Source organism: Ictalurus furcatus, chromosome 2 (assembly GCF_023375685.1).
Source record: "Ictalurus furcatus strain D&B chromosome 2, Billie_1.0, whole genome shotgun sequence".
Classification (NCBI taxonomy): Eukaryota; Metazoa; Chordata; class Actinopteri; order Siluriformes; family Ictaluridae; genus Ictalurus; species Ictalurus furcatus.
In genome coordinates this window covers 823,106-849,002 of record NC_071256.1, presented here as the reverse complement: position 1 = coordinate 849,002, position 25,897 = coordinate 823,106, and the positions used below count along the sequence as shown (strand labels likewise).

The window sequence follows — 25,897 nt, the reverse complement described above, 5'->3', positions numbered from 1 at the left end:
AAAGGCGATTCCCAGCAAAGCGCTGTGGAGCGCTTCAAGAGCATGGCGAGTCACAAAGGTCGTCAAGGTCATCCACTGCACTCAACTCCGACTCCAGCCATCTTGACTTTGTCTTGCTGTTTGACCCAGTTGGTTTTGGGCGAGAGAGTGAGGTCGACGAAATGCGCAACTCTTCCTCACTTTAAACCAAGTCACCGCGCAAGTCATTTTGTCATCTACTATCCATCCCAACCTCCAAGTCCTGTGGCGACAGGCAAGCGACAAAGCGGCAGGTGTGGATACACTGGCAGCAGTAGCCGCAACCCTGCACACAGGCGGCCCAGGCTATATGGTCGTTCTTCACGAAATGGAGCAGCAGTGAAGTCCGGCAGCCCCCTGAGCGACTGAGCAGCCCTATTTAGCACTGCTCACCTCCAGGCATGAGGAAGGGGCTAGAAAAGGTGCCCTAAACAATGCCTGCTCCAAAACTTCCCTAACCAGCTTAACGCGGCTGGTGGGGGCCCTAATCAAGCACAAAAACACAAAGAAGAAAACGAGGATCGTTCCTCTCACCTTAGGTGCATGGAATGTGCGCACTCTCATGGACAGGCATGACACGGACAGACCCCAGAGGAGACCCGCTCTGATAAAATGAATTATTCAGATACAACATCGACATTGCGGCCCTGAGCGAGACCCAGCTCGCAGGCAAAGGTGAACTTTAAGAAAGGGGCTCTGGATACACCTTTTTCTGGTGTGGTCGAGACAACAACGAGCACCGAGAAGCTGGTGTCGGCTTTGCAGTAAAATCAGCACTGACTGGCAAGTTGGCAGGCCTTACCAAGGGAGTCAACGACAGGCTCATGACCATGAAACTCCCCCTCCTGTCTGGAAGAAACCACCTTACAATCATCAGCTGCTATGCTCCAACCATGACCAACCCAGATAAAGTGAAGGCCAAGTTCTACGAGGACCTCCACTCTGTCATTGCTGATGTTCCTAGAACAGACAAGCTCGCCATTCTAGGCGACTTTAACGTGAGAGTCAGAAATGACAGCTCTGCCTGGGATAGAGTGCTAGGAAAGCATGGAGTGGGTCACTGCAACAGCAACGGTCTCCTTTTGCTTCAGACTTGCGCCGAACATGAACTGCTGATCACCAACACAGTATTCGGCCTCCCAACCCATAATCGGACGTCATGGATGCACCCTTGCTCAGAGCACTGGCACCTCATCGACTACATCATCGTCAGGAAGAGGGACAGGCAGGATGTACGCGTGACCAAGTCTATGTGTTGAGCCGAATGCTGGACAGACCACCGTCTCATCATCACCAAGCTCAACATCCGCATCCAGCCAAAGAGACGCCCACAGGGGAAAAAGGCCCCTAAACGTCTAAACATTACAAAGCTGAAGTGTGGTAGAACCAAGCAGTCTTTTATGGATGCCCTGGATGATTGTCTGGAATCCACCTCTCTGGACAGTCAGAATGTGGAAGCTGACTGGGCGGCTCTAGGAGAACTGGTCTACAACACAGCTACTGAAATTCTGAGTCAGAAAGCACAAAGATTGGTTTGATGAGAACAGCGAAGACATTAAGCAGTTGCTGAACAAGAAACACCGCCTCCATCAAACCTACCTCAACAACCCTACATCCACCTCCAAGAAGGATGCGTACAAAAACGTACGCAGATTGGTACAGCAGAGACTCTGCCAGATACAAGACACATGGCTGAGCAACAAAGCTGATGGGATCCAAGGCTATGCAGACAGGCATGACATGAAGAGATTCATGTTCATCCTCTGCTATGACTCTTTGAAAGAAGTGCACGGACCCACGTCATCAGGCTCATGTCCTCTCCTCAGCTCAGATGGGAATACATTGATCACTGACAAGAAGAAGATTCTCGAATGTTGGGCCGAACACTTTGACAACGTCCTGAACCGACCTTCAGCCATCAATGATGAAGCCATCAGATGTCTCCCCCAAATACCCATCAACGAAGCACTGTATGATCCTCCAACCTTGCTTGAGATTCAGAAAGCGATATGTCTCCTCTCCAGTGGCAAAGCTCCTGGCTCAGACTCCATCCCAGCAGAGGTCTACAAGGAAGGAGGCACAGCTTTAACACAGAGACTTCATCAGCTCTTCCTACTGATGTGGCAACAAGAGACGACACCACAGGATTTCAAAGATGCCTCCATCATTCATTTGTACAAGAGCAAAGGGAACCACCAGTCCTGCGACAACCACCGTGGCATATCCTTGCTATCCATCGCAGGCAAGATTCTTGCCCAGGTTCTGCTGAACCGCCTGAACGCTCACCTCAACCAAAGGCTTCTACCAGGGAGCCAGTGTGGATTTCGGAAAGAGCGCGGTACCATCGACATGGTGTTTGCAGCATGGCAGCTACAAGAGAAATGTATGGACCAGAACGCCGACCTCTTCTCTACCTACGTCAACCTGACCAGGGCCTTTGACACTGTCAGCAGAGAAGTTCTTTGGAAAATTAAGGCCAAGTACGGATGCCCAAGGAAGTTCATAGCCATGGTGCAGCAGTTCCATGACGGCATGCAGGCAAGAGTCCTAGACAACAGAGAAGCGTCTCAACCATTCCCAGTTTCCAGTGGCGTCAAGCAGGGTTGTGTCCTGGCGCCGACCCTGTTCAGCCTCTCTCTCATGTTCTCTGCAATGCTGACTGACGCCATTAGAGACGGTGATGTTGGGATAGGCATCAAGTACCGCACAGATGGTAATCTGTTCAGTCTCAGGAGGCTCCAAGCGAAAAACAAGGTTTCGACAGACATTATCAGAGACTTCCTCTTTGCTGGTGACTGTGCCCTTAACGCTAGCACAGAAACGTACATGCAACGCAGCATTAACAGGTTCTCCAGTGCCTGCACAAACTTCGGTCTCACCATCAGCACCAAGAAGACTGAGGTCATGCATCAGCCAACCCCAGGGAAGCCCTATACAGAGCCCAACATCACTGTCAATGGTCAGAGACTGAAAACAGTGACCAAGTTCACCTACCTCAGCAGCACATTGTCACAAAATGTCACAATAGATGACGAAGTTAACGTCTGCATTGCGAGAGCCAGCTCAGCTTTCGGGAGACTGTATGCCAAGGTTTGGAACCGAAGAGGCATCACCGACCAGACCAAGCTGAAAGTGTACAGGGCAGTTGTGCTCCCCACACTGTAGAGTTGGTGTGTGTTAGTGTAATGTTGGTGTGTGTTAGTGTACACTTGGTGTGTGTTAGTGTACACTTGGTGTGTGTTAGTGTGCTGAGGTCAGTGAGAGGAATCTATGCTGTGATAAGCTCTTGGCATTGCAGGGCTTTTCAGTGTTACAAGTGCGGCTCATTGTCCTTTAAATGTTCTTTAAAATGGAACCAGTATTTAATGGTGTATTTTTGGCAATAATGAGAATCAGCCTGGATTTGTCTCGGCACGCATCATGTGTCACGTTTCTCAGTACTTTACAGAACTCTGCGTGACCGTGGGAGTGAGTGTTCATTATGAGGTCATGTTTAGTCCTGAATAATTATATTCTTTACACATTGCTGTTTTGTCTGATCTAATGTTGTGGAGGTGAATGTCCCTGAGATCGGACTCTTTTCTGTAATATGAGAGCTTTTCAAGTTGACTGTCAGGGCCCAAGTCTGATATTACTGCTGAAACAGGTCCAGGTTCTGCTGTAGCCCCTGAGTGGTGCCTAGACATTTAACAAAGTCTCGTTTGACCCATGACTACTGTAATGCACCCATCTTCACCCATCTTTTTTCCTCTCCCATCCTACACACGTCGGGCCTCAAATACATCATATAGAGCTATGCACCTGTCAGCTTGTGACTACGTTTGGAGCACTGTACATCCTCCATCCTTTTCTCCTCACTCTGATGACCTGGAACTGTGCAGTGGATGCTGCGTGAGAAACCTGGTGTGTTTTGGTTGTTTCTAGTTTCTTCATGTGGAGTGTTCACTTCAAAGCGTGAATGGCTTTCCTTGTGTGAAGGCCAGCCTAACATGCTGGAAAAGAAAAGAATTTCACTTTGCTGTTTAACGTTACATTTCAGAGAGGAATTACAGCCACCAGGAAGTCGGGGTTAAGTTTCCGTGACAGGTCACAGGTCAAGGTCACTGTTACGGGACGCTGGACGCATTTCTAAAAACAACTTCCTGAAACCATGCAACAGATACTTTCCCCATTTAAAAAGTCTTTCACTGTACACACTCTGTGTTAAAAACTCACACGATGACACTGCGTCTACGTTAATAACTTCATATATAACTCCTTATCTACAGTATGATATAATCTCTGTATAATCTCATGTATAATCTACAGAGACGTAGTGTCTCAGATTCCTCCGTCTCCATCCCAGGGTCCATCTTCTCTGTTCTACAGCTGCTTATTAGAGTTCTTCATAAATATATGAAGCCCATTGTTGACCTGGAACAGCGTGTGTACAGTGTGTGTGTAGTGTGTGTGTAGTGTGTGTACTGTGTGTTTAGTGTGTGTAGTGTGTGCAGGCTGGGAAATGAGGAAACCACAGATTCCCTCTCCTCTCTTCTCCTCTCTTCTCTTCTCCTCTCTTCTCTTCTCCTCTCATCTCCTCTCCTCTCCTCTGCCAACTGTCCTCCAGCTTCTCTTTAACACTTCCACTTAAATTCCACCTGCCAAATCTCTTAACTGGTCAGAGTCTATACTTTCCTCAGGTTCCAGATGTTAAAGGAAGATTCCTCTGTGAAATCTTTGCTAAATAAACTTGACTTATGCATTCATTTATTCATCAGACTATATTATCACTACAGACAAATAGAGTGTGTCATTCACTCAGCATCCTCATCTTCCCTTTAAAGTGCCTCATTATACCTGTACAACACTGTAGACTTGTGGATTTGTAAAGATGATATATGTGGCTTTGCATCCCAACGCTGTTCATTTTACAGAAAAAAATATCATTAGCAGTGAAAAATAAATATGATTTTACTTTTGCTTCTTTATTATGTCATGGTGTGTCTACAGTACAGCAGAGAGTACATGTTAAGAGAGAAATAAAGTTTTAAGCTGCCAAAATAGTGGTCTACATTACAATTTTAACACCAAGGGTTAAAAAACAAATAACAAAGAAAGCACAAATGTGTCTTGTTTTTATAAACATGCTTGAATTCATCAATATACATTCACTTGTACTATTACAGACAATCCCTCTTATATAGTGGGTCTGTGTTTTGCTAATGTTTATCTGTAACAAATCAAATTACCACTATCCATATAAATAACACCAAACCAAATACTCTTATTATGTAATGTAATAATTTATAATATACATTATATTAATGGAGCAAATTTTATTTGTTACAGATGTTTTAGCGATATATAATATAATAATATAATAGCAATATTTGGGCACACTATCAGAAGGCATGAAAAACCCTTTTCATGAAAGAATATTGATTAAAGCAGAGTCTGTCTGGAATATTCGCAGAGTTATAATTAATTTAATGCACCTCCTAAACCATGGGTAAAACAGACCATAAATAAACGGATTAATGGTGGAATTAAGATAAAGCACAATCGCAAGTTTATGAATAGTTTTTGTCTGTAGTTCAATAACACCACCTAATAAACTGTAAATAAAATACGGAAGTAAACACATCAGAAACACAGACACTAAAATGCCCAGGACTTTAGCTGCTTTTCTCTCAGATTTCATCGAGTGTGAGGTGATTTTCTGTGTTTTAGGCCGTGTGTGATTATTAAGCTCTCTGATAGCAGTGACATGTTTCTTAGCAATCACAAACACTCGAGTATACAATATGATTATGACAGAGAGTGGAAATATAAATGAAAATATAAGATCAATTACAGTCCAAACCTCATTCATAATGAGAAAACACTCTCCAGGACAAATTACAAAATCCATTAAGTTTACATTGAAATAATAGAATATTATGCTATATGCTAGACACACACACCAGTTAGAATAAACCACAATGCACATAGTCCACTTAGAGATTTTGTTTGCATAGAGAAAGGGTTTTGAGAGAGCCAGATATCGATCCAGAGCGATCAGAGCGACATTGTAGATGGATAAACCCACGATGAAACTGGCAATCATGCAAAACGTGATGCAGAAAGCTCTCCCAAAAATCCAGCATGACTTGATTATCCAGATTAATGTTGGTGGCATTAATAAAGCACCGATGAGGAAATCCGACACCGCTAGAGAGAGCACGAGCAGGTTTGTTGGTGTATGAAGCTGCTTGAAGTGAAGAACAGAGATGATGACGAGCATATTTCCACACAGTGTTAGAAGAACCACAGCAGCTGAACACACGTACAGTAAGATATAAACTGCAGGAGATCCAGATCTCTCTGGACAGGAGAAATGCTCACAGCGATCAGACTGGTTAAACTCCGTCAGGTTCATAAGTACAGCATATTAAAAAGTCTTCAACATATTTAAAAATAACAGTATATTAGGTGTTGCCTTTGAAAAACATTAACAGTAATCTAATACATGATAGAGCAAGCCAGCTCTGATATTTTTATAGCTTGTAATTTGACCACACCTCCCAAGTTTGAGTGACAGTTTCAGACATATGATGTCATAGGTTGTTCAAACAGAAGCCTTAGCTGAGATTTAGCTTCAAAATAATGTGCTTAAAAATAAATAATGATGCAGTGCATGTGTTCTGCCATGGTTTTGTCCCAAACCGGCAAACTATTGTACTAAATAATATCAAGATAGTGTGCCACTTTTGTATTTGACATCAATTCTGTGGTCAACATTCCTTGGTCCGTGCAACCTTCTAGCCGAGTTCCTGCCGGGTTCCTGCTGCTTCTGAGGTACAGGGAACACTGGTGCTTATCCAGTGTTCATAGAACCACAGTTACATGCATAACAAGCATTTTATTTCACTATCACTTAACCTATGTCACAATGTCATGAGGGACCGACCCTCAGGACTGAATGGAAAGGTGTACAGAGATGTCCACCGCACTCACTCACGCTACTGGAAGGGACTATGTTAACTTTGTAGGACATGGAATAGCTGCATGGTGACACCCAGGTAGGAAGAGCACAGGTTTCCTGGAACAGCATGCCTATAATTAATGCCCATGAGCAGCAGACACTTCATGTAGAGTGTAATTTCACAGAAAGGGCTGGCATCTGGTCTGCCAATAGGCCAAGACAGTGGGACTCTCTGTGTCTTTCCCCATGACATACAAAAAAATGTAACTGATGATTGAATCACTGCTGTCCAGTCTAAATAATACACTATATGGCCAAAAGTATGTGGACACCTGATCATCACATCACACCATATGTGGGCCTTCCCCAAACTGTTCCTACAGAGTTGGAAGCACACAATATTATAGAATGTTTTTGGATCCTGTAGCATACATTAAAATTTCCCTTCACTGGAATTAAGGGGCCTAGCCCAAACCTGCTGCAGCATAACTGTGGCACTGTGCAAAAAGCTTTTTCTTGTATTCCAGTACATTTACTTAAACAAATACTACCAACAACAATCAAACCTCTGTTAAAAAATAATAAAGTCTTCCCTTGTGTACCTAAAGCTGTTAAATTAGCTGTTATTAAACCATTGTGGAGAACCCAGTGTGTGTGTGTGTGAGTGTGTGTGTGTGTGTGTGTGTGTGTGTGTGTGAGGACTTGGGAGACAGGTGACTTTTTACAGAGCTTTGTGTGTCCTATTTATTTTCCAATATTAATAAATAAACACAAACAAATCCAAACTCTATGCTGCACACAGCTTGTTATGTTCATATTCAAGTTGACGTTCACGTGTAAGGCAAGTGTGTTGTGGGTGTTGTGTTGGCTCACTCCACACAAAAATGGACAGATCCGTTGGCCTTGGACACCAAGACCATGAAGCTGCATAAATCACTGTGGGACTCCTTGATTACTCCCATGTCGAACATAACCTTGAGTTCATCCTGAACCACTTTTTTGTGTTCAGGTAACAAGTAGGGCCGGCTGCATACAACCGTGCCTGGAGGCATCTCAATGTGGCGCTCAATGAGGACTGTGTGACTGGATAGGGGCAAAAACCCACCAACCTGTGCTGTCTGGGATGGTGAAAGGTGGTGACGACTCACTGACTTTAGGAATGAAAGAAGATGAGGCAGCAATGTAGCCTTGGTGTGACCCTGTGTGCGAATTATACACTGACTTTCCAGGGAGTCAGCTTTTTTCAGTTTGCCCAGATTAACTAGTTTGTACAAGTAGCTATAGTTCATACAATCCTGTTCAGCTTCATGATAATGATAATGAGTCTTTATTGGTCACATATGCACAGTGAAATTCTTTTGTAATTAGCGGATATTTGCCTAATTGTGCAGTGCATGCATAGTTTGCTGTGTGCCGATGTACCTGTAGGATATTTTTACAGAATTCTGCATGCAGGGTTTCAACTTAATGTTTTTCCCATTTGTCAAATTCTTGATTTGTTAGTGGACGCCACACCTCAGTGTGGTGGCTTGGCGGTTAAGGAAATATAAGAAATTGTCATTTGACGGCATAAAATGGTCTGCGGCCTTCATCTCTCAGTTCATTCATTGCAGAGTGAAGTTGCCTGTGGAACAGATTTTTAGTCCTAGGTAGTTATAGTGTGATGAGTGAGTCTCTCTCTCTCTCTCTCTCTCTCTAAAACTCACATGGCAGGTGGATTCCTGGAACTGACAATACATCATAAAAATGTTTATCTCCATTTGCTCTGCATTTGTCTTGTTTACTGTCATTGTAGTTGTAGATTTGGCCCTAGGGCCTGTCTTGTAATAAACTCGCTAAAGGGGTTGCCAAAAACTTTCAACAAAATTGTTTTGAGTTGATAGGGCGAGAGGTACAAAAGCACTTGACGTCACTGTATGCTTTTCTACAAAAATATCCACTCTATCCAAAAACCAGCTGATTTTTATTTGAGAATTTTTTACACACAAATTTACACAATAGCACGTATAATTCTTTAAACAGAACCGCCTATGCCTTTTTTTCAACCAAGGTATGACATCATATCTAATATGCTGCCGCTCAAATTCTGGGGGTGTGATCAATTTCTGTATTATAAAAGAACCAGAGCTGCTTGAGCCATAAGTCATTCATATGTGACCTTTTACAGTTAATGGTTTATATTGGTAGCATGCCATATACGAGGTGTTTCTTTAAACTTTTAGATACATTAGAGAAATGCTGTATTCATGAATCTGACAGAGTTTAACCAGTCTGATCTCTGTGGGCATTTCTCCTGTCCAGAGAGATCTGGATCTCCTGCAGTTTATATCTTACTGTACGTGTGTTCAGCTGCTGTGGTTCTTCTAACAGTGTGTGGAAATATGCTCGTCATCATCTCTGTTCTTCACTTCAAGCAGCTTCACACATCAACAAACCTGCTCGTGTTCTCTCTGGCGGTGTCGGATTTCCTCGTTGGTGCTTTAGTAATGCCACCAATGTTAATCTGGATAATCGAGTCATGCTGGATTTTTGGGAGAGTTTTCTGCATTTGTTTTTTATTGTTCAGTGGTTTCCTCATGATTTGTTCCATCTATAATATCGCTCTGATCGCTGTGGATAGGTATTTGGCTCTCTCAAACCCCTTTCTCTACATGAACAGAATCACTAGAAGGACTATGTGCATTGTGGTTTATTCTAACTGCTGTGTGTCTCTGACGTATATCACAGCAGTCTATTATTTCAATGGAAGCTTCATGGGTTCTGTAATGTGTCCTGGTGAGTGTATTTACTTTCTAAATGAGATTTGGTCTGTACTTGATCTTGTTGTATCATTTATATTTCCACTCTCTGTCATAATCATATTGTATACTCGAGTGTTTGTGATTGCTAAGAAACATGTCACTGCTATCAGAGAGCTTAATAATCACACACGACCTAAAACACAGAAAATCACCTCACACTCGATGAAATCTGAGAGAAAAGCAGCTAAAGTCTTGGGCATTTTAGTGTCTGTGTTTCTGATGTGTTTACTTCCGTATTTTATTTACAGTTTATTAGGTGATGTTATTGAAGTACAGTCAGAAACATTTCAGAAACTTGTGATTGTGCTTTATCTTAATTCCACCATTAATCCATTTATTTATGCTCTGTTTTACCCGTGGTTTAGGAGGTGTATTAAATTAATTATAACTCTGCAAATATTCCAAACAGACTCTGAATTAATAAACGTTCTTTCATGAAAAGGGTTTTTTTTTCACTCCATCAGATGATTTCCCAAATATTGCTATTATCTTATATATAACATAATAGCAATTTATCTTATATATAAGATAGTAGCAATTGGAATTCCAATACATTGAAATAGAAAGGCCATTTCTTTTACTTTTTCTATACACTGAAGGGTTTGATTTCCTGATATTCACATCTAGATGTGTTAAACAACTAAGAACATAGTTGGTGGCAGACCACCCAATTTTAGGTGAGCAAAAGTATTGGAACAGGTAGTCTTAAAGTAAATGAAAGTATATAACAGTTAATTGTTGGTTGCATATCTCTTGCTTGCAATAACTGCATCAAGCTGGCGACCCACTAACATCACAAGCTGTTGTAATATACTTTAATGATGCTTTTCCAGACTTGTCGTGCAGCTTCTTTCAGTCGTTGCCTGTTTTGTCCTTCAGTCTCCTCTTCAGGAGGTGAAATGCTGCTCAATTGGGTTAAGGTCTGGTGGTTGACTTGGCCAGTCTAAAACATTCTACTTTCCCCAGCCTGATGAAGTCCTTTGTTGGATTGGCATTGTGTGAAGTTTCTCCAAATTAGACGATGCATTTCTCTGTAAATCAACAGACAAGTTTCTGTAGACTTCTGAATTCATTCTTCTGCTACCATCATGAGTTCCATCATCAAGAAAGATTAGTGAGCCCGTTCCAGAAGCAGCCATGCAAGCCTGCTGGCTCAAATTTAGCCTATTACCCGAAGACACTTAAAAATTTAACATAGAAGCCAATACTCACATATTCAAAACCAGTTGGAGATAGAAAAATCAGACACCAGCCGTGAGTGAGAAGAAGCAAGGTTCCAGGTGTATTGGTTCCACCACACACGTGATCCACACCGATGAGAATTCTCAGAAGTGATCTGACACCCGGAGCTGAAGCTCCCTTATTTATACAGTTTTCTACACCCAAACCAAAAGAGCTTTCCCATAATACCAATATGTTTAGAACGAGCTTTCCCATAACACCATTGTGTTCAGAAAGAGCCTTCCCATAATACCAATATGTACACAACTCAACATTTCGGAGAGACCTTGGTCTCACGGGGTCCGCTGTTCCCATAGACTGTTATCCCGCAGCCCTCGCAATTCCCATAGACGGTTATCACACAGGTGCAACATGGCTCAACTACCCTTATAAACGGCCCGTCTTGGTTCTCTCTTAAAAATAAAAGCCTTTGTCTGTGTCACTCCTGACTTTTTCTCGTGAGAAAAGGATCCTCCACACCTTCAAGTACATTATGAGTAAGTTTCTTTCTCGTTTTTCTGTTTTTCTGTATTTCTGTTTTATAATGCTTTTTCCTTTCATATTTGCTCTACATTTCTGTTTTATATCTGGTTATACTGCTTGCAAGTATTTTACCCCCTTTTCTGTACTCCATACTTCATAATATCCTTATAATATCCTTATAATCCTTATTTTATCCTTATAATATCCTAATACTCCTTTTATTATCTTTATAATGTTCTGCTTTTCTTCTGTATGTGTGTGCGTGGCGGCCTAGGCCTCTGTGTGTGTGTGTGTGTGTTTGTGTGTGTGTGTGTGTGTGTGTGTGTATGTCTGCATGCCTGACCTTGACTGTGTGAGTGTGTGTGCCTCTGTGTGTGTGTGTTTCTCAGCCTGCACTCCTCAGCTCCTATATTTCTCTGTGAATAATAAATCATAATGTTAATCCTGAAATGTGAATCCATTTCACCAATATCCGCCTAATACCGCTTATTCGCTTCTGTGTGTCCTAGGTGCCTGTCACTTTTCCTTATCTCCTTTACTGGAGGGGCTGGATTTGGATCTGAACACTCGCTATCAGCTCGCGCATCTCACTGCTGACATCACTGTGCTACTCGACGTTCTGTGCACCCCCTCTGGAAATGCGGGGTCCCCCCCAGATACAGAATCCGCCCCGCGAATGTGTGCATTGATGCCTCTACGCAGACAGACCCTCTGCCTGACCCTCCCTCCAGCTATCAGACTGAGGATGATGTGACCTTCTCTGACACCGGGCTGTGACCATTCTCCCCTTTTCTCACCTGCCAGTCCCGAGTACTCTCCTCAGTACACCTCGGCTGGCTATCCCACGTCCCCAGGACGCACCCCATTTTATCACCCGTTTTCTCCCTACCGTTCCCCCCAGGATTATTATCCCACCAGTCCTGTGAACTCTCAATAAAATTACATGCTATTCTACTTGGTCTGTGAAACCTAAATAAACTTACATACTAATCATACTTGCCCAAGCCATGACACTTTGGCCTTTCCATCACTTTAGTAGAGGTTAATCTTGGTTGCATAACATTTGTGGCTCATCTCTGTATTTATTTATAAATTCCCATCTGGCCTTTAGATTTTTACTGCTGATGAGTGGTTCGCATTTTGTGGTGTTTCCTCTATATTTCTGCTTTCAAAGTCTTCTTCGATAGCTGGATTGTGATACCTTCACCCCTGCCCTGTGGAGGTTGTTGGTGATGTCACTGACTGTTGTTTTTGGGTTTTCCTTCGCAGCTCTCACAATGTTTCTGTCATCAACTGCTGTTGTTTTGTAAGTTAACACTATTATTTTATTTCATTAAAACTTTCTATAGTAAAAGTTTACATGGGAGAATTATTCACCAGACAGTGTGTTAGATCAACCCATGAACATTGTAACAATCACATGAAAAGCACATTGCTTTTCTTCAAAGCTTTCATTCCATTTGTGTAAATGTGTAACACTCAAACTGAGCACAGGTTTGAATGTGTCAAAGGGAACGTGAATTGAATTTAAAAATAAAAAATAAAAAACAACTCCAAAAGAGTGAAACTGTATGATGACAGTTTTGCAGTGGTGGCCTGGTGGTTAAAGGCTCTGGGTTACTGATCAGAAGGTCAGGAGTTCAAGCCCCAACACTGCCAAGCTGCCACTGTTGGGCCCTTGAGCAAGGCCCTTAACCCTCAAGTGCTCAGTTGTATAAATGAGATAAATGTAAGTCGCTCTGGATAAGGGCATCTGCCAAATGCAGTAAATCTCACTGACTTTAGGAGTGAAAACATGGTTAGGCAACAGTGGTATGACCCAAGATAAAGTGGGCTACACATATAATGCTTTAAGCTTGCTCACTTTCTTTCCTAGATGTCAGGATTAGTAGAAACACTCCTAACAAATTGATAAAATGTTAAATACTGTATATTTGTTCATCATAGAGAAGACCTAGATGTTTGACAGGTACTAGCAATAATAAAGGGTGTGTCTCCTTCATCTCCCTAGTTCAGTAGTCAATGCACTGATCAGGGAATCGGCCATTTTAAGGGCTGTCTCAATCGCAAAATCCTTCCAGTGCAGTGGAACATTCGCTCCCTAAAAAATATCGGGACACAAGTCGGCGCTTAGCTCACCCCGAGTTTGTTATGAAACGTAAGACCAAAAATGTGTTCAGAGATGAAGTCGTTCATGCTTTCTTTTGTTTTGTTTTGTTGTCAATTAAACGCTGCCCATGTTATAAACCACAGTCATATGACTAGCATTTGCTGTACTGCATTATATAAAGTCAGATAATATAAAGATTTTTAAAAAGTCTTTTTCCTAAATTATTTTTAAATAGTACTACAATACTACAACTACAAAAAAAGTCAATAGTACTTATAAAAATATTATAGCATTACTGTTATGGCTTCGGTACTGGAAAAATAAAGAACATATTACAGGAGGAGTCTAGTCTAGAAGCCTCAGAAGGACTGTTCTAGGAAGGATGCAGTCTTCCGTCTGAGAAACACCCCGTATTTTTAAGTGGCATGACATAATTTGTATCATGCTGTCACTCAAACTCAGGGGTGTGCTCAATTTCTACACTATAAAAGAACCAGAGCTGTTTGAGCCATAAGTCATTTGATGTATGAGTTATCTGTTTAAACTCTGTAGACATTAGAGAAATGCTGCATTCATGAACCTGACGGAGTTTAACCAGTCTGATCTCTGTGAGCATTTCTCCTGTCCAGAGAGATCTGGATCTCCTGCAGTTTATATCTTACTGTACGTGTGTTCAGCTGCTGTGGTTCTTCTAACACTGTGTGGAAATATGCTCGTCATCATCTCTGTTCTTCACTTCAAGCAGCTTCACACACCAACAAACATGCTCGTGCTCTCTCTGGCGGTGTCGGATTTCCTCGTTGGTGCTTTAGTGATGCCGCCAATGTTAATCTGGACAATCGAGTCATGTTGGATTTTTGGGAGCGTTTTCTGCACCAGTTTTTTGTTGATTGGTGGTTTCCTCACAAGCCTCTCCATCTATAATATCGCTCTGATCGCTGTGGATCGGTATCTGGCTCTCTCAAACCCCTTTCTCTACACGAACACAATCTCTAAGTGGACTATGTACATTGTGGTTTTTTCTAACTGGTGTGTGTGTCTGGTGTATAACACAGCATTCTGTTATTTCAACGGAACCTTCATGAGTTATTTAATGTGTCCTGGAGAGTGTTTTTATCTTGTGAAAGATATTCCGTCAGTAATTGACCTTGTATACTCGTTTATATTTCCATGTTCTATCATAATCATATTGTATACTCGAGTGTTTGTGATTGCTAAGAAACATGCCACTGCTATCAGAGAGCTTAATAATCACACACGGCCTAAAACACAGAAAATCACCTCACACTCGATGAAATCTGAGAGAAAAGCAGCTAAAGTCCTGGGCATTTTAGTGTCTGTGTTTCTGATGTGTTTACTTCCGTATTTTATTTACAGTTTATTAGGCGACGTTATAGAACTACAGACAGAAACATTTCAGAAAGTCTTGCTTGTATTTTGTCTTAATTCCACCATTAATCCTGTTATTTATGCTCTGTTTTACCCGTGGTTTAGGAGGTGCATTAAATTAATTATAACTCTGCAAATATTCCAGACAGACTCTGCATTAATCAATATTCTTTCATAAATGGGCTTTTTTTTCACTCCTTCTAACAATATAACCAAATTATTATATTTCTTTATATATAATTTAAGCTTCTGCAACAAATTATAATAGATGCAGTATTGTACTATGTTATTTAAATGATATTTTTAATTAGCTGTTGTATATAATGCAATTTAATACAGTACCATATACTGTATACTATACTGATAGTGGAGATTAAATTTTTCACTGAAGCTCAAATTAAAATGCTAAAAATTGTCAAAAATATTACAAATTAACACACACGCATACACACACACACACACACAGATATATATATATATATATGCCAAAGACCTGCGTATTTTGGTAAAACCAATAATGTTGCTTTTCTCGTGATTTTATTTAAACATTTATTAATTGTAAAATGGACCACTATTCTATGATACAGTTTTGTAATGTAAAACAGAGTGAAACAGTGAGAAGGGGTACAACAGTAACTGTTGAAGCTTGCTCCCTAGCTTAGTAGATGTCAGAACGAGTAGCGAAATTAGTGACATTCTCCAATGAGTCAAATTGTGATGTTCAGAGTGCATTCAGAAGCACAGATAGAGTCCATAGACAGCTCTGGGTGATCAAGAGTCAACACCCATGATCAAGTCTCATGCTGAAATCAATGTAGCGCAAGATCTTTATCTACAGGTGAGCTATTTGTATAACTGTGTGCGATATAGTCAAAAAGTGCAGTTGTGTAACTGGGAAATTCATTACAGTTTTCACAAGAAGTCTGTCTTCTTGAACATATCGACTGTTCATTGACGGAGACTTGAGTGCAAAACTGTTAGTGGCAATTGCAGTCCTAAGCCATCATAAGATAACTGTTCATATAAGTTGTGGTCCAAAGCACCTTCATTTCCTATGTTAATTTAACTAACATTTCCAATGTTAATATGGATGATCGAGGTTTCTGCGTTTGTTTTTTGCTGATCGGTGGTTTCCTCACGTTCCTATCCGTCTGTAATATCACTCTGATTACTGTGGATCGGTATTTGGTTCTCTAAGGGTTCAACTCATGATGTCAAAATTGTGTCTAAGGCCATGAATAGATCCTGTGATTGGACAAAATGCTTTGAAGTTGGCGTAAATGTAATTTGTCCTTCAAATATATGAAGTGCAGACTGAGAGAAGTTCATTAGAAAGAATCCCGCCTGGCATGCAGAAATGATAGCTTCACCTTAATAGTAAAAATTTGTTCTTATTCAAAAAAAAAAAAGAGACTCTCTCCCCCTCTGCTCACACTATTTATTGAATGCACACTGTTTGCTATCGTACACTGGTCTGAATCGTGATGATTATGTTGGGCAGAAGGTCAATAAAGATGTTTCTCCACAGGTGAGCTAGTGTGTCCGCACCAAATGGCACATTTCTGTCTTTGAGCAAAACACAGAGCAAAGTGCGTGGAAATTTACATTTGTATAATAATAGGTGGAAACACACTGCTATGCTTTTTGCTCCAATAAGGCAGCATCATATGTATTATGGTGTCAATCAAAATGGGGGGTGGGATCATTTTCTAAACTATAAAAACCTCCAAGAAACTCCCCCATTAAGACCTGAACGAATTTGTATTTAGTTGTTTCATTAAACTGTAGACATAAACACTGTCTTCATGAACCTGACGGAGTTTAACCAGTCTGATCGCTGTGAGCATTTCTCCTGTCCAGAGAGATTTGGATCTCCTGCAGTTTATATCTTACTGTACGTGTGTTCAGCTGCTGTGGTTCTTCTAACAGTGTGTGGAAATCTTCTCGTCATCATCTCTGTTCTTCACTTCAAGCAGCTTCACACACCGACAAACCTGCTCGTGCTCTCTCTGGCGGTGTCGGATTTCCTCGTTGGTGCTTTAGTAATGCCGCCAATGTTCATTTGGATGATTGAGTCATGCTGGATTTTTGATACGGGGTACTGCCTCTGTTTCATGATCACGTCTTTTATTCTCGTAAACCTGTCCATCTATAATATCGCTCTGATCGCTGTGGATCGGTATTCGGCTCTCTCAAACCCGTTTCTCTACACAAACACAATCTCTAGAAGGACTATGTGCATTGTGATTTATTGTAACTGGTGTGTGTGTCTGGTGTATAACACATCACTCTATTATTTCAATGGAAGCTTTGCGAGTTCTGTAATGTGTCCTGGAGAATGTCTGGTCATTCTGAATGAGTTTTTGTTTGCAATTGACCTTGCAGTGTCGTTTATATTTCCACTCTCTGTCATAATCATATTGTATACTCGAGTGTTTGTGATTGCTAAGAAACATGCCACTGCTATCAGAGAGCTTAATAATCACACACGGCCTAAAACACAGAAAATCACCTCACACTCGATGAAATCTGAGAGAAAAGCAGCTAAAGTCCTGGGCATTTTAGTGTCTGTGTTTCTGATGTGTTTACTTCCATATTTTATTTACAGTGTATTAGGTGATGTTATTGAAATACAGACAGAATCTTTTCATAAATTCGTGGTCTTGCTTTATCTTAATTCCACCATTAATCCTGTTATTTATGCTCTGTTTTACCCGTGGTTTAGGAGGTGCATTAAATTAACGTTAACACTGAAAATATTCCAGACAGACTCTTCATTAATAAATGTTCTTTCATAAAAAGCCTTTTTTTCACTCCTTTTGATGATGTGCCTACATGTTGATTTTATATTAGATATAATTTAAGCTTCCATAACAAATCTAATTCCCACCACAAATATAAAGGAATATATACTCTACTGTACTGTATTCTATTCTATTCTATTCTATTACTATATATAATACAATACATAAATATGGCTAATGTACATGTGTCATTAAAATATAAATATATACTATGAATCAGTATGGCCTAATTTATATACGGTCAATTAGTTTTCAAAAGATTTTAATAGATTCTGGATAGATTGCAAAGACGTATAACAGAACTCTTCTCTTGTGATTGGTGCTGTAGACATCTAAGATACAACAAATGGACATTTACACACTGAACAGTGCCACAAGTGATCATACAGCTGTGGAGACCGATCAGATTTTATGAGTGAAAAACAATATGTAGGTACATTCTTTGAGGTAGTGTTCAAATAGTATGTATTGTGCATTCAGTGCAGACGTTGGTATTGCTCTAGTTACTGTAGTCCAGCTATTATTGTTGTAGCTATTAAATCTAGGATTAATAAATAAGGTGATGAACCACACGGCTTAAATAAGTATGATTAGGGGATCCAGAAAACATCATTGGCCTTGTTATGAGGTTGATAGCACGCAGGAAGAAGCTGTTGTTGTGGCAAGTTTTCTTGGGGCCTTGGGTTTGGAAGTACCTGCCTGTTGATACCTTCTGAAACAGACTGTTACCTGGATGAGTGTGGTGATTAGAAGTTTTCTACTAGGACTCTGGTAGTTGATGGGACTGAGCGAGTATCTGATGGTCTTCTCAGCAGTACAGATTACTCGTTGTAATAGTTTCTTGACATTTAAATACATGTTATCTTTTTTGGAAACTGGAACAATGATTAAAATATATATAAAAATGCAGTTAGGAATGGTACATATAAAGTTAAATATGGTGGTAAAAACAGGGGCCAGTTGGGTGGCAGAGTTCCTGGTGATACTCTGTCTGGTCTTGCAGCTTTCTCAACATTTTATTATTTATTAATTTATTTTATTTTGTAGACCTGGTCCTCAGTGATGAGAGGTGACATGGTTCCTCACAGAGGTGCTGGGTTTTGAATCTGGGGAACTAAGAGAGATATAGGGCACCTGAAGATGCAGGGAACATGCCCAAGAAAGGAAAAGTGGGACAAAGGGTTGTTATTTGGGTATTGGATGTTGTTGTTCAAATCAACAGTAGAATCTGTTTAGGTCATTAGAAAGTATGTGGGTTGTAAGGGTTGAACATGGCTGGTTCTAACATTTTTGTAGCAGGTAATGGAGCAGAATGAGGAGCAGACAGCTTTAGAGTAATTGTTTATTGAATGCACGCTGTTTGCTATCATTTACTCTATAGTGGTGGTCATGTTGGGCGGATGGTTAACTGCATTCAAATTTAACATGTAAAGAGTCGCACAATTCTTCCCCTTATGAAAATTAGAAGTGATCACGTCTGGATTTTATGTTTAATCTATAACAAATCATATACTGTATGCAGGTCTCATCATAAGTCAGTAACTTTACTGTAATGAAGGAAAATCAAGTTCAGTGACAGTGTATGTGACTATTCATGTGTGTGTGTGTGGGGGGGGGGGGGGGTGACAGAGCAGTGCAAGTATCCAAGTTCAGGTGAATGAGCTAATGTTGTGCTTGACTAAAACTTGTTGCTCGGTGTTCTCTTCTCTGCACAATGGGTGGGATTGGTTGAGGTTTGGCCTGTGTTCTTGCATTACATTTACACTTACCCATTTGGCTGATGTATTTATTCAACACTGCTGTAAAGTTCAAGGTCCCAGTACTGGTGGCTCTTTGCAAAACAATGATGAGAATCCCGTGCTCTAGACAATGCTAATGAGTCTGTTAGTGGTCTTTGTAATGATGCTACTGCAACAAACATTTAACATGTTTTGGGACGTTTATGTTTCTATGTCTCTAGGTTAATATATGGAAATTTTAGTAGTTTTTCCATTTTCTTCCAACAAGGAACGACATCGTGCATTAAGGCATCAATCAAAATTGGGGGTGTGATCAATTTCTTAACTACAAAAACATCAGAGAAATTCCACCATGAACTACTTGGACCATGAATGAGTTGTTTCATTAAACTGTAGACTTCAACACTGTATTCATGAACCTGATGGAGTTAAGCCAGTCTGATCACTGTGTGCATTTCTCCTCTCCAAAAAGATCCGTATCTCCTGCAGTTTATATTTTATTATATATGTGTGTGCATAGGAAATATACCAGTGTTGTTATATCAATACTCTTGGAATGCTGTATAATTTTATCTATGTACTTATCTAACGTAAGCTACTGTAGGTTGAACATATATTGATAGATTTTATTTAATATTAATGAACTCGAAACATTTCCCACGTAACTTGACAGAAAGCGAGGGTACTCCACAAGTCCAGTCGAGGAAATGTAAGCTAGGGGAAGGGGCAGGACTTTCAGGAAGTGTCTGTTAATATCAGATAGTTCATAATACCTGCACAAGTCAGAAGAAATAGGACAGGACTTTTTAAGTTTCCCTAAAACCAGACAATACCACTGTGTTGCCAGATTTTTGTATGACACACTCCTACTTGCACGTTGTCCATGCTAGGGCAAGGGACTATAAGAAGAATTTAGTGTGATAAAATTAAACACGACATTTACAGCATTAAGCAGACGCCGTTATCCAGAGTGACTTACATTTATTTAATTTATACAACTGAGCAGTTGAGGTTAAGGGCTCAGCAGTGGCAGCGCTAGGATTTGAATTAACTTTCGGATTAGTAGTCCAACAGAGACTTTGATGCTCAAATTGCTATGCTACTGTGTTACAGTAAATAGTGTTGAGATTATATCCCTTCAACTGTTCATATTCATGATAATCATACCGTGTCATATAGTGTGTCTAAATATCACATGTTTCTTTACTGTAGCTGGAGAACTTTTTTGGGAACAAAGCCATGAAGAGACAGGGACACACACCGAATTATGGGATTATGATTTATTCTGAAAATGATTTGTTAGCTATTTTTACAGTTATTCTTAATCCATAAGGCAGGTTCTCAATTTAAGAACTATGTGTTTAATTGAGACGTTGTTACACATAACGCTGCATAATGACAGGTTTAAATTTCTCACTAGTCAGTATTAGGCCTTTTGTTCCAACACAGCATGACATCATATGGATTCACATGCTGCCACTCAAACTCAGGGGGTGTGAGTAATTTATAAACTATAAAAACACCAGACCCGTTTGAGCCATAAGTCATTTGATTGTGACTTGTTGCAGGTACAGATTTACAATGTTAGCATCTAATACAGGATGTATTTCTGTGGCAGTATGACAGAATGAACCTGACGGAGTTTAACCAGTCTGATCGCTGTGAGCATTTCTCCTGTCCAGAGAGATCTGGATCTCCTGCAGTTTATATCTTACTGTACGTGTGTTCAGCTGCTGTGGTTCTTCTAACAGTGTGTGGAAATATGCTTGTCATCATCTCTGTTCTTCACTTCAAGCAGCTTCACACACCGACAAACATGCTCGTGTTCTCTCTGGCTGTGTCGGATTTCCTCATTGGTGCTTTATTAATGCCATCGATGTTAATGTGGACAATTGAGTCATGCTGGATTTTTGGGAGAGATTTCTGCATCAGTTTTTGGTTGATTGGTGGTTTCCTCACAATCTTGTCCATCTATAATATCGCTCTGATCGCTGTGGATCGGTATTTGGCTCTCTCAAACCCCTTTCTCTACATGAACAGAGTGTCTGTGAGGATCACTGGTATTGTAATTGTATGTGTCTGGTGTGTGGTGCTGGCCTATATCTCAGCACTCTTATATTGCAATGGAAACTTTACAAATACTGTAATGTGTCCTGGAGAGTGTTTACTCTATCTAAATGAGGTTTCGTCTGTAATTGACCTTATATTTTCATTTATATTTCCACTCTCTGTCATAATCATATTGTATACTCGACTGTTTGTGATTGCTAAGAAACATGCCACTGCTATCAGAGAGCTTAATAATCACACACGGCCTAAAACACAGAAAATCACCTCACACTCGATGAAATCTGAGAGAAAAGCAGCTAAAGTCCTGGGCATTTTAGTGTCTGTGTTTCTGATGTGTTTACTTCCGTATTTTATTTACAGTTTATTAGGTGATGTTATTGAAGTACAGTCAGAAACATTTCAGAAACTTGCGATAGTGCTTTATCTTAATTCCACCATTAATCCTGTTATTTATGCTCTGTTTTACCCGTGGTTTAGGAGGTGCATTAAATTAATTATAACTCTGCGAATATTCCAGACAGACTCTGCTTTAATCAATATTCTTTCATAAATAGCCTCTTTTTGATGATGTGCCTAAATGTTGATTGTATATTAGATGTAATTTAAGTTTCTATAACAAATCCAATTCCCACCATCAATATAATAAATATTTACAGTACTGTATTATATAATATAAGAGCTTTATTCTGTTTGATATTATATATTATTCAATATGGTGTTGATCTGGATATTTGAGGAGAGGTTCCTGCAGGGTTTTTTTTGTTTGTTTTTGTTTTGTTTACTGTTTATTTTTCACAATATTATCCATCTATAATAACACTCTGATCGCTGTGGGTCAGTATTTCACTCTCTATACAAACACAGTCTCTAGAAGGACTATGCATAGTATCATGTTCTTTAATCGGTGTGTGTCTGGTGTATAAACATAGCATTCTTTATTCCAAGGGAAACGTCATGAGTTTTGTAACGTGTTCTGGGTCTGGGTTTTTGGTGTGTTTATTCTGTATTTTATTTACAGTTTATTAAGTGATGTCATCACACTACAGACAGAAACATTACAGAATTTATAAACAGGTTTTGTCTTAATTCCTCCATTAATCTATTAATTTATTTATTCTCTGTTTTACTGCGGGTTATGACTCTGCAAATATTCCAACTGAACTCTTGCATTATTAAATATTTTTAGTAATATTTTTAGTTCTTCTGATTCAATGGCCAAATATTGCTATTATTTTATATATAATCTAAACTTCTGTAACAAATCAACCCACCTCCCCAATATAATTTATATTGTACTGTATTATATTACATAATAGCATACAGTGCATGTAAACAATTGTACAGATTAACACGTGGGCCAAAAACAGACAGGTTTTCAAAAGAAAAAGATTAAATTATTGGGATTTTTAAAAACACTTGATGCTAAAATGGATCACTATTCTAATTTAGTGTTTTGTAACTTGCTATTTTATTTCTCAGTTAACAAGTAATCTCTCCTGTAGACACAGTTATGAGATAATAAAGACACAATACAAAATTATATTTATTTTTCAATGCTAATGAATAATCATCTCTACAGCATTCACATGTGAAGACACATCTCATCCTTGTAAATCAAATCTACAGTCTTATACAGATACAGTGCCCTCCACTAATATTGGCACCCTCGGTAAATATGATTTTGCATTACAAATACAGTTTTTGCATGTTATTAAGTCTTGAAACTTTCATATTATGACTGCAATGTGCATGTGACCTTAAAAGTATGAATGTGGAGGGAGAAAAACCATTTGGCCTAAGGTACATCATAAATATGACTAATGTGCATGTGACAGTAAAATAAAAAGATAAAATATGAATTAGGAAAAAGTAGAAAAAAGAACCATTGCTTCAAAATTAGTACTGAATAATATAGATAAAGTCAATTAGTTTTCAAAAGATTTAAATACCTTCTGGATAGATTTTTGAGTACTTCTATAGTGAATATTTGCATGATGGATTTATGAAGGAAAGCGTGGTTAGGCAGCATTGTAATTTTGGTGTGACCAAAGATAAAGTGTGTACAATAGGGGTACATAGATAACACCTGAAGCTTGCTCACTTGCTTAATAGATGTCAGGATGAGTATCAGAACAGATTTATTTTAACGACAGAGAGTTAAAACCAACAAGCGTTCAAAAGGTAATGGTGAGAGTGAATCTATAACTATAGCTAGATTCTACGACGGGGCCAAATGCTTTGAGGTTGGCTTAAATGACGTGTGCCCTTAAAAAGCAAACCTTCAGGTTGTGCTGACTGACAGAAGTCCTAACCTTCATTACTTTGAATACGTGACAGAATACTACGCCTAAACATGGATGCAGCAGGAAGACGGAGAAGACGTCATGCCAAGGTAGTGAGGAACACCATACCGAGACTGAACTCTTTTAAGCTTCCTCAATGGATAGCCACGGATCGCCCAGAGCCATACGATGGATTTCTTGGCTACCCTGAGTATTTTCTCTTTGAGTGCCAATTGCATTTTTTGAGCCTGACGCACCCCAAACCTAACCAGAGGCAGTGGCTAGGGTTCGTACTCTCCGCCCGCCAGTGGGCGGAGCGTCTGACTGGTACAGATTCCAAGGGTCTGCACAGTGTAACTCAGTTTGTGGGACTATTAATTAAGGAGTCCAGAGTATACCCCAACCCGGATGAGTGTTTGGGGAAGGCCTGTGTCATAGATAAACCTGACTTGCCGTTCACCACCTATTATGAGCAGGCAAACTGGGTGACCTCCTGCCTAAGACCCACTATGTGGTCTCAGCAGCTGAGCTCCAGCCAAAGGTCAACGTGGTGACCTCTTCCCCAGAGCTCTAACCTAAGGCCCAGAAAGTGGTCTCACCTGCCGAGCTCCAGTCTGAGGTCAATGTGGCGGCCCCTCCCCAGAGCACCAGCAGGAGACCCACGAGGCGGGCTCACCCCCTGAGTTCCAGCCTGAGACTCACGAAGTTGTCTCATCTCCACAGCTCCAGCATAAAGTCAAGCTCCTGCTAGAGGTCAATGAGGTGATTTCCCAAGCCATGGTGGGAATGGCTTGGGAATGGCTAGCCATGTCACCAAGCCTGATGACATGACCAACCAAGTTCTCCTTATGCCTGAAACCGACATCACGACCAACCAAGTTATGCTCACGCCAGAGTGTGTCGACATGACCAACCAAGATCTCCTCATGCCTGAAACCGACGTCATGACCAACCAGGTTCTGCTCACGCCTGATTCCCCTGACACAACCAACCACGTTCTGCTTGCACCTGAGTCTGTTGACACGACCAACCAAGTTCTGCTTATGCCTGAAACCGACAACCAACCAGGTTCTGCTCACGCCTGAAGCCAATGTCACGACCAAGCATGTTCTGCTCATGCCTGAAGCCAACATCACGACCAACCAAGTTCTGCTCACACCAGAGTCTGCTGACATGGCCAACCAAGTTCTGTTCATGCCCAAGTCTGCTGACACGGCCAACCAAGTTCTGCTCATGCCCAAGTCTGATGACATGACCAACCAAGTTCTCCTTATGCCTGAAACCGACATCACGACCAACCAAGTTATGCTCATGCCAGAGTGTGTCGACATGACCAACCAATATCTCCTCATGCCTGAAACCGACGTCATGACCAACCAGGTTCTGCTCACGCTTGAAGCCAACATCACACCCAACCAAGTTCTGCTCATGCCTGAAGATGACATCACGACCAAGTTATACTCATGCCCGGGTCTGCTGACACGGACAACCAAGTCCTCTGCCTGAAACTGATGTCACGACCAACCAGGGTCTACTCACGGCTGAAACCGACCTCCCGACCAACCAAGTTCTGCTCACGCCCGAGTCTGCTGACAAGGCCAACCAAGTTCTGTTCACACCCAAGTCTGCTGACATGGCCAACCAAGTTCTGCTCACGCCCGAGTCTGCTGACTCGGCCAACCAAGTTCTGCTTACACCCGAGTCTGATGACACAGGCAACCAAGTTCTGCTCACACCTGAAGCGGATGTCACGACCAACCAGGTTCAGCTCACACCTGAAGCCAACATCACAAACAACCAAGTTCTGACCACGCCCGAGTCTGCTGGCATGGACAACCAAGTTCTCATGCCTGAAACCGACATCACGACCAACCAATTTAGGCTCACGCCAGATTCTCCTGACACAACCAACCATGTTCTGCTCACACCCAAGTCTGCTGACAAGGCCAATCAAGTTCTGCTTACGCCCAAGTCTGCTGACACGGCCAACCATGTTCTGTTCATGCCCGGGTCTGCTGACATGGCCAACCAAGTTCT

At 40.8% G+C, this 25,897-nt stretch overlaps 5 protein-coding genes across 5 annotated transcripts; 4 read left to right on the top strand and 1 right to left on the bottom strand.

Annotated features, from left to right (window-relative positions):
• Positions 1 to 5,385: 5,385 nt before the first annotated feature.
• LOC128618211 (trace amine-associated receptor 13c-like) lies at positions 5,386 to 7,315 on the bottom strand. Its single transcript, XM_053641727.1, has one exon. It carries the CDS (start codon positions 6,413 to 6,415, stop codon positions 5,423 to 5,425), a length of 993 nt encoding a protein of 330 aa, XP_053497702.1. The 5' UTR covers positions 6,416 to 7,315; the 3' UTR covers positions 5,386 to 5,422.
• A 1,278-nt stretch (positions 7,316 to 8,593) lies between these two features.
• LOC128618195 (trace amine-associated receptor 13c-like) lies at positions 8,594 to 10,200 on the top strand. The gene has a single exon (XM_053641701.1). It carries the CDS (start codon positions 9,208 to 9,210, stop codon positions 10,198 to 10,200), a length of 993 nt encoding a protein of 330 aa, XP_053497676.1. The 5' UTR covers positions 8,594 to 9,207.
• Positions 10,201 to 14,150: 3,950 nt separating this feature from the next.
• On the top strand, positions 14,151 to 15,143 carry LOC128618220 (trace amine-associated receptor 13c-like). Its single transcript, XM_053641739.1, has one exon. The coding sequence runs from the start codon at positions 14,151 to 14,153 to the stop codon at positions 15,141 to 15,143; it is 993 nt and encodes a 330-aa protein (XP_053497714.1).
• A 1,627-nt stretch (positions 15,144 to 16,770) lies between these two features.
• On the top strand, positions 16,771 to 17,763 carry LOC128618227 (trace amine-associated receptor 13c-like). The gene has a single exon (XM_053641752.1). It carries the CDS (start codon positions 16,771 to 16,773, stop codon positions 17,761 to 17,763), a length of 993 nt encoding a protein of 330 aa, XP_053497727.1.
• A 3,372-nt stretch (positions 17,764 to 21,135) lies between these two features.
• Positions 21,136 to 22,926, top strand: LOC128618203 (trace amine-associated receptor 13c-like). The gene has a single exon (XM_053641714.1). The coding sequence runs from the start codon at positions 21,136 to 21,138 to the stop codon at positions 22,126 to 22,128; it is 993 nt and encodes a 330-aa protein (XP_053497689.1). The 3' UTR covers positions 22,129 to 22,926.
• Positions 22,927 to 25,897: the final 2,971 nt, after the last annotated feature.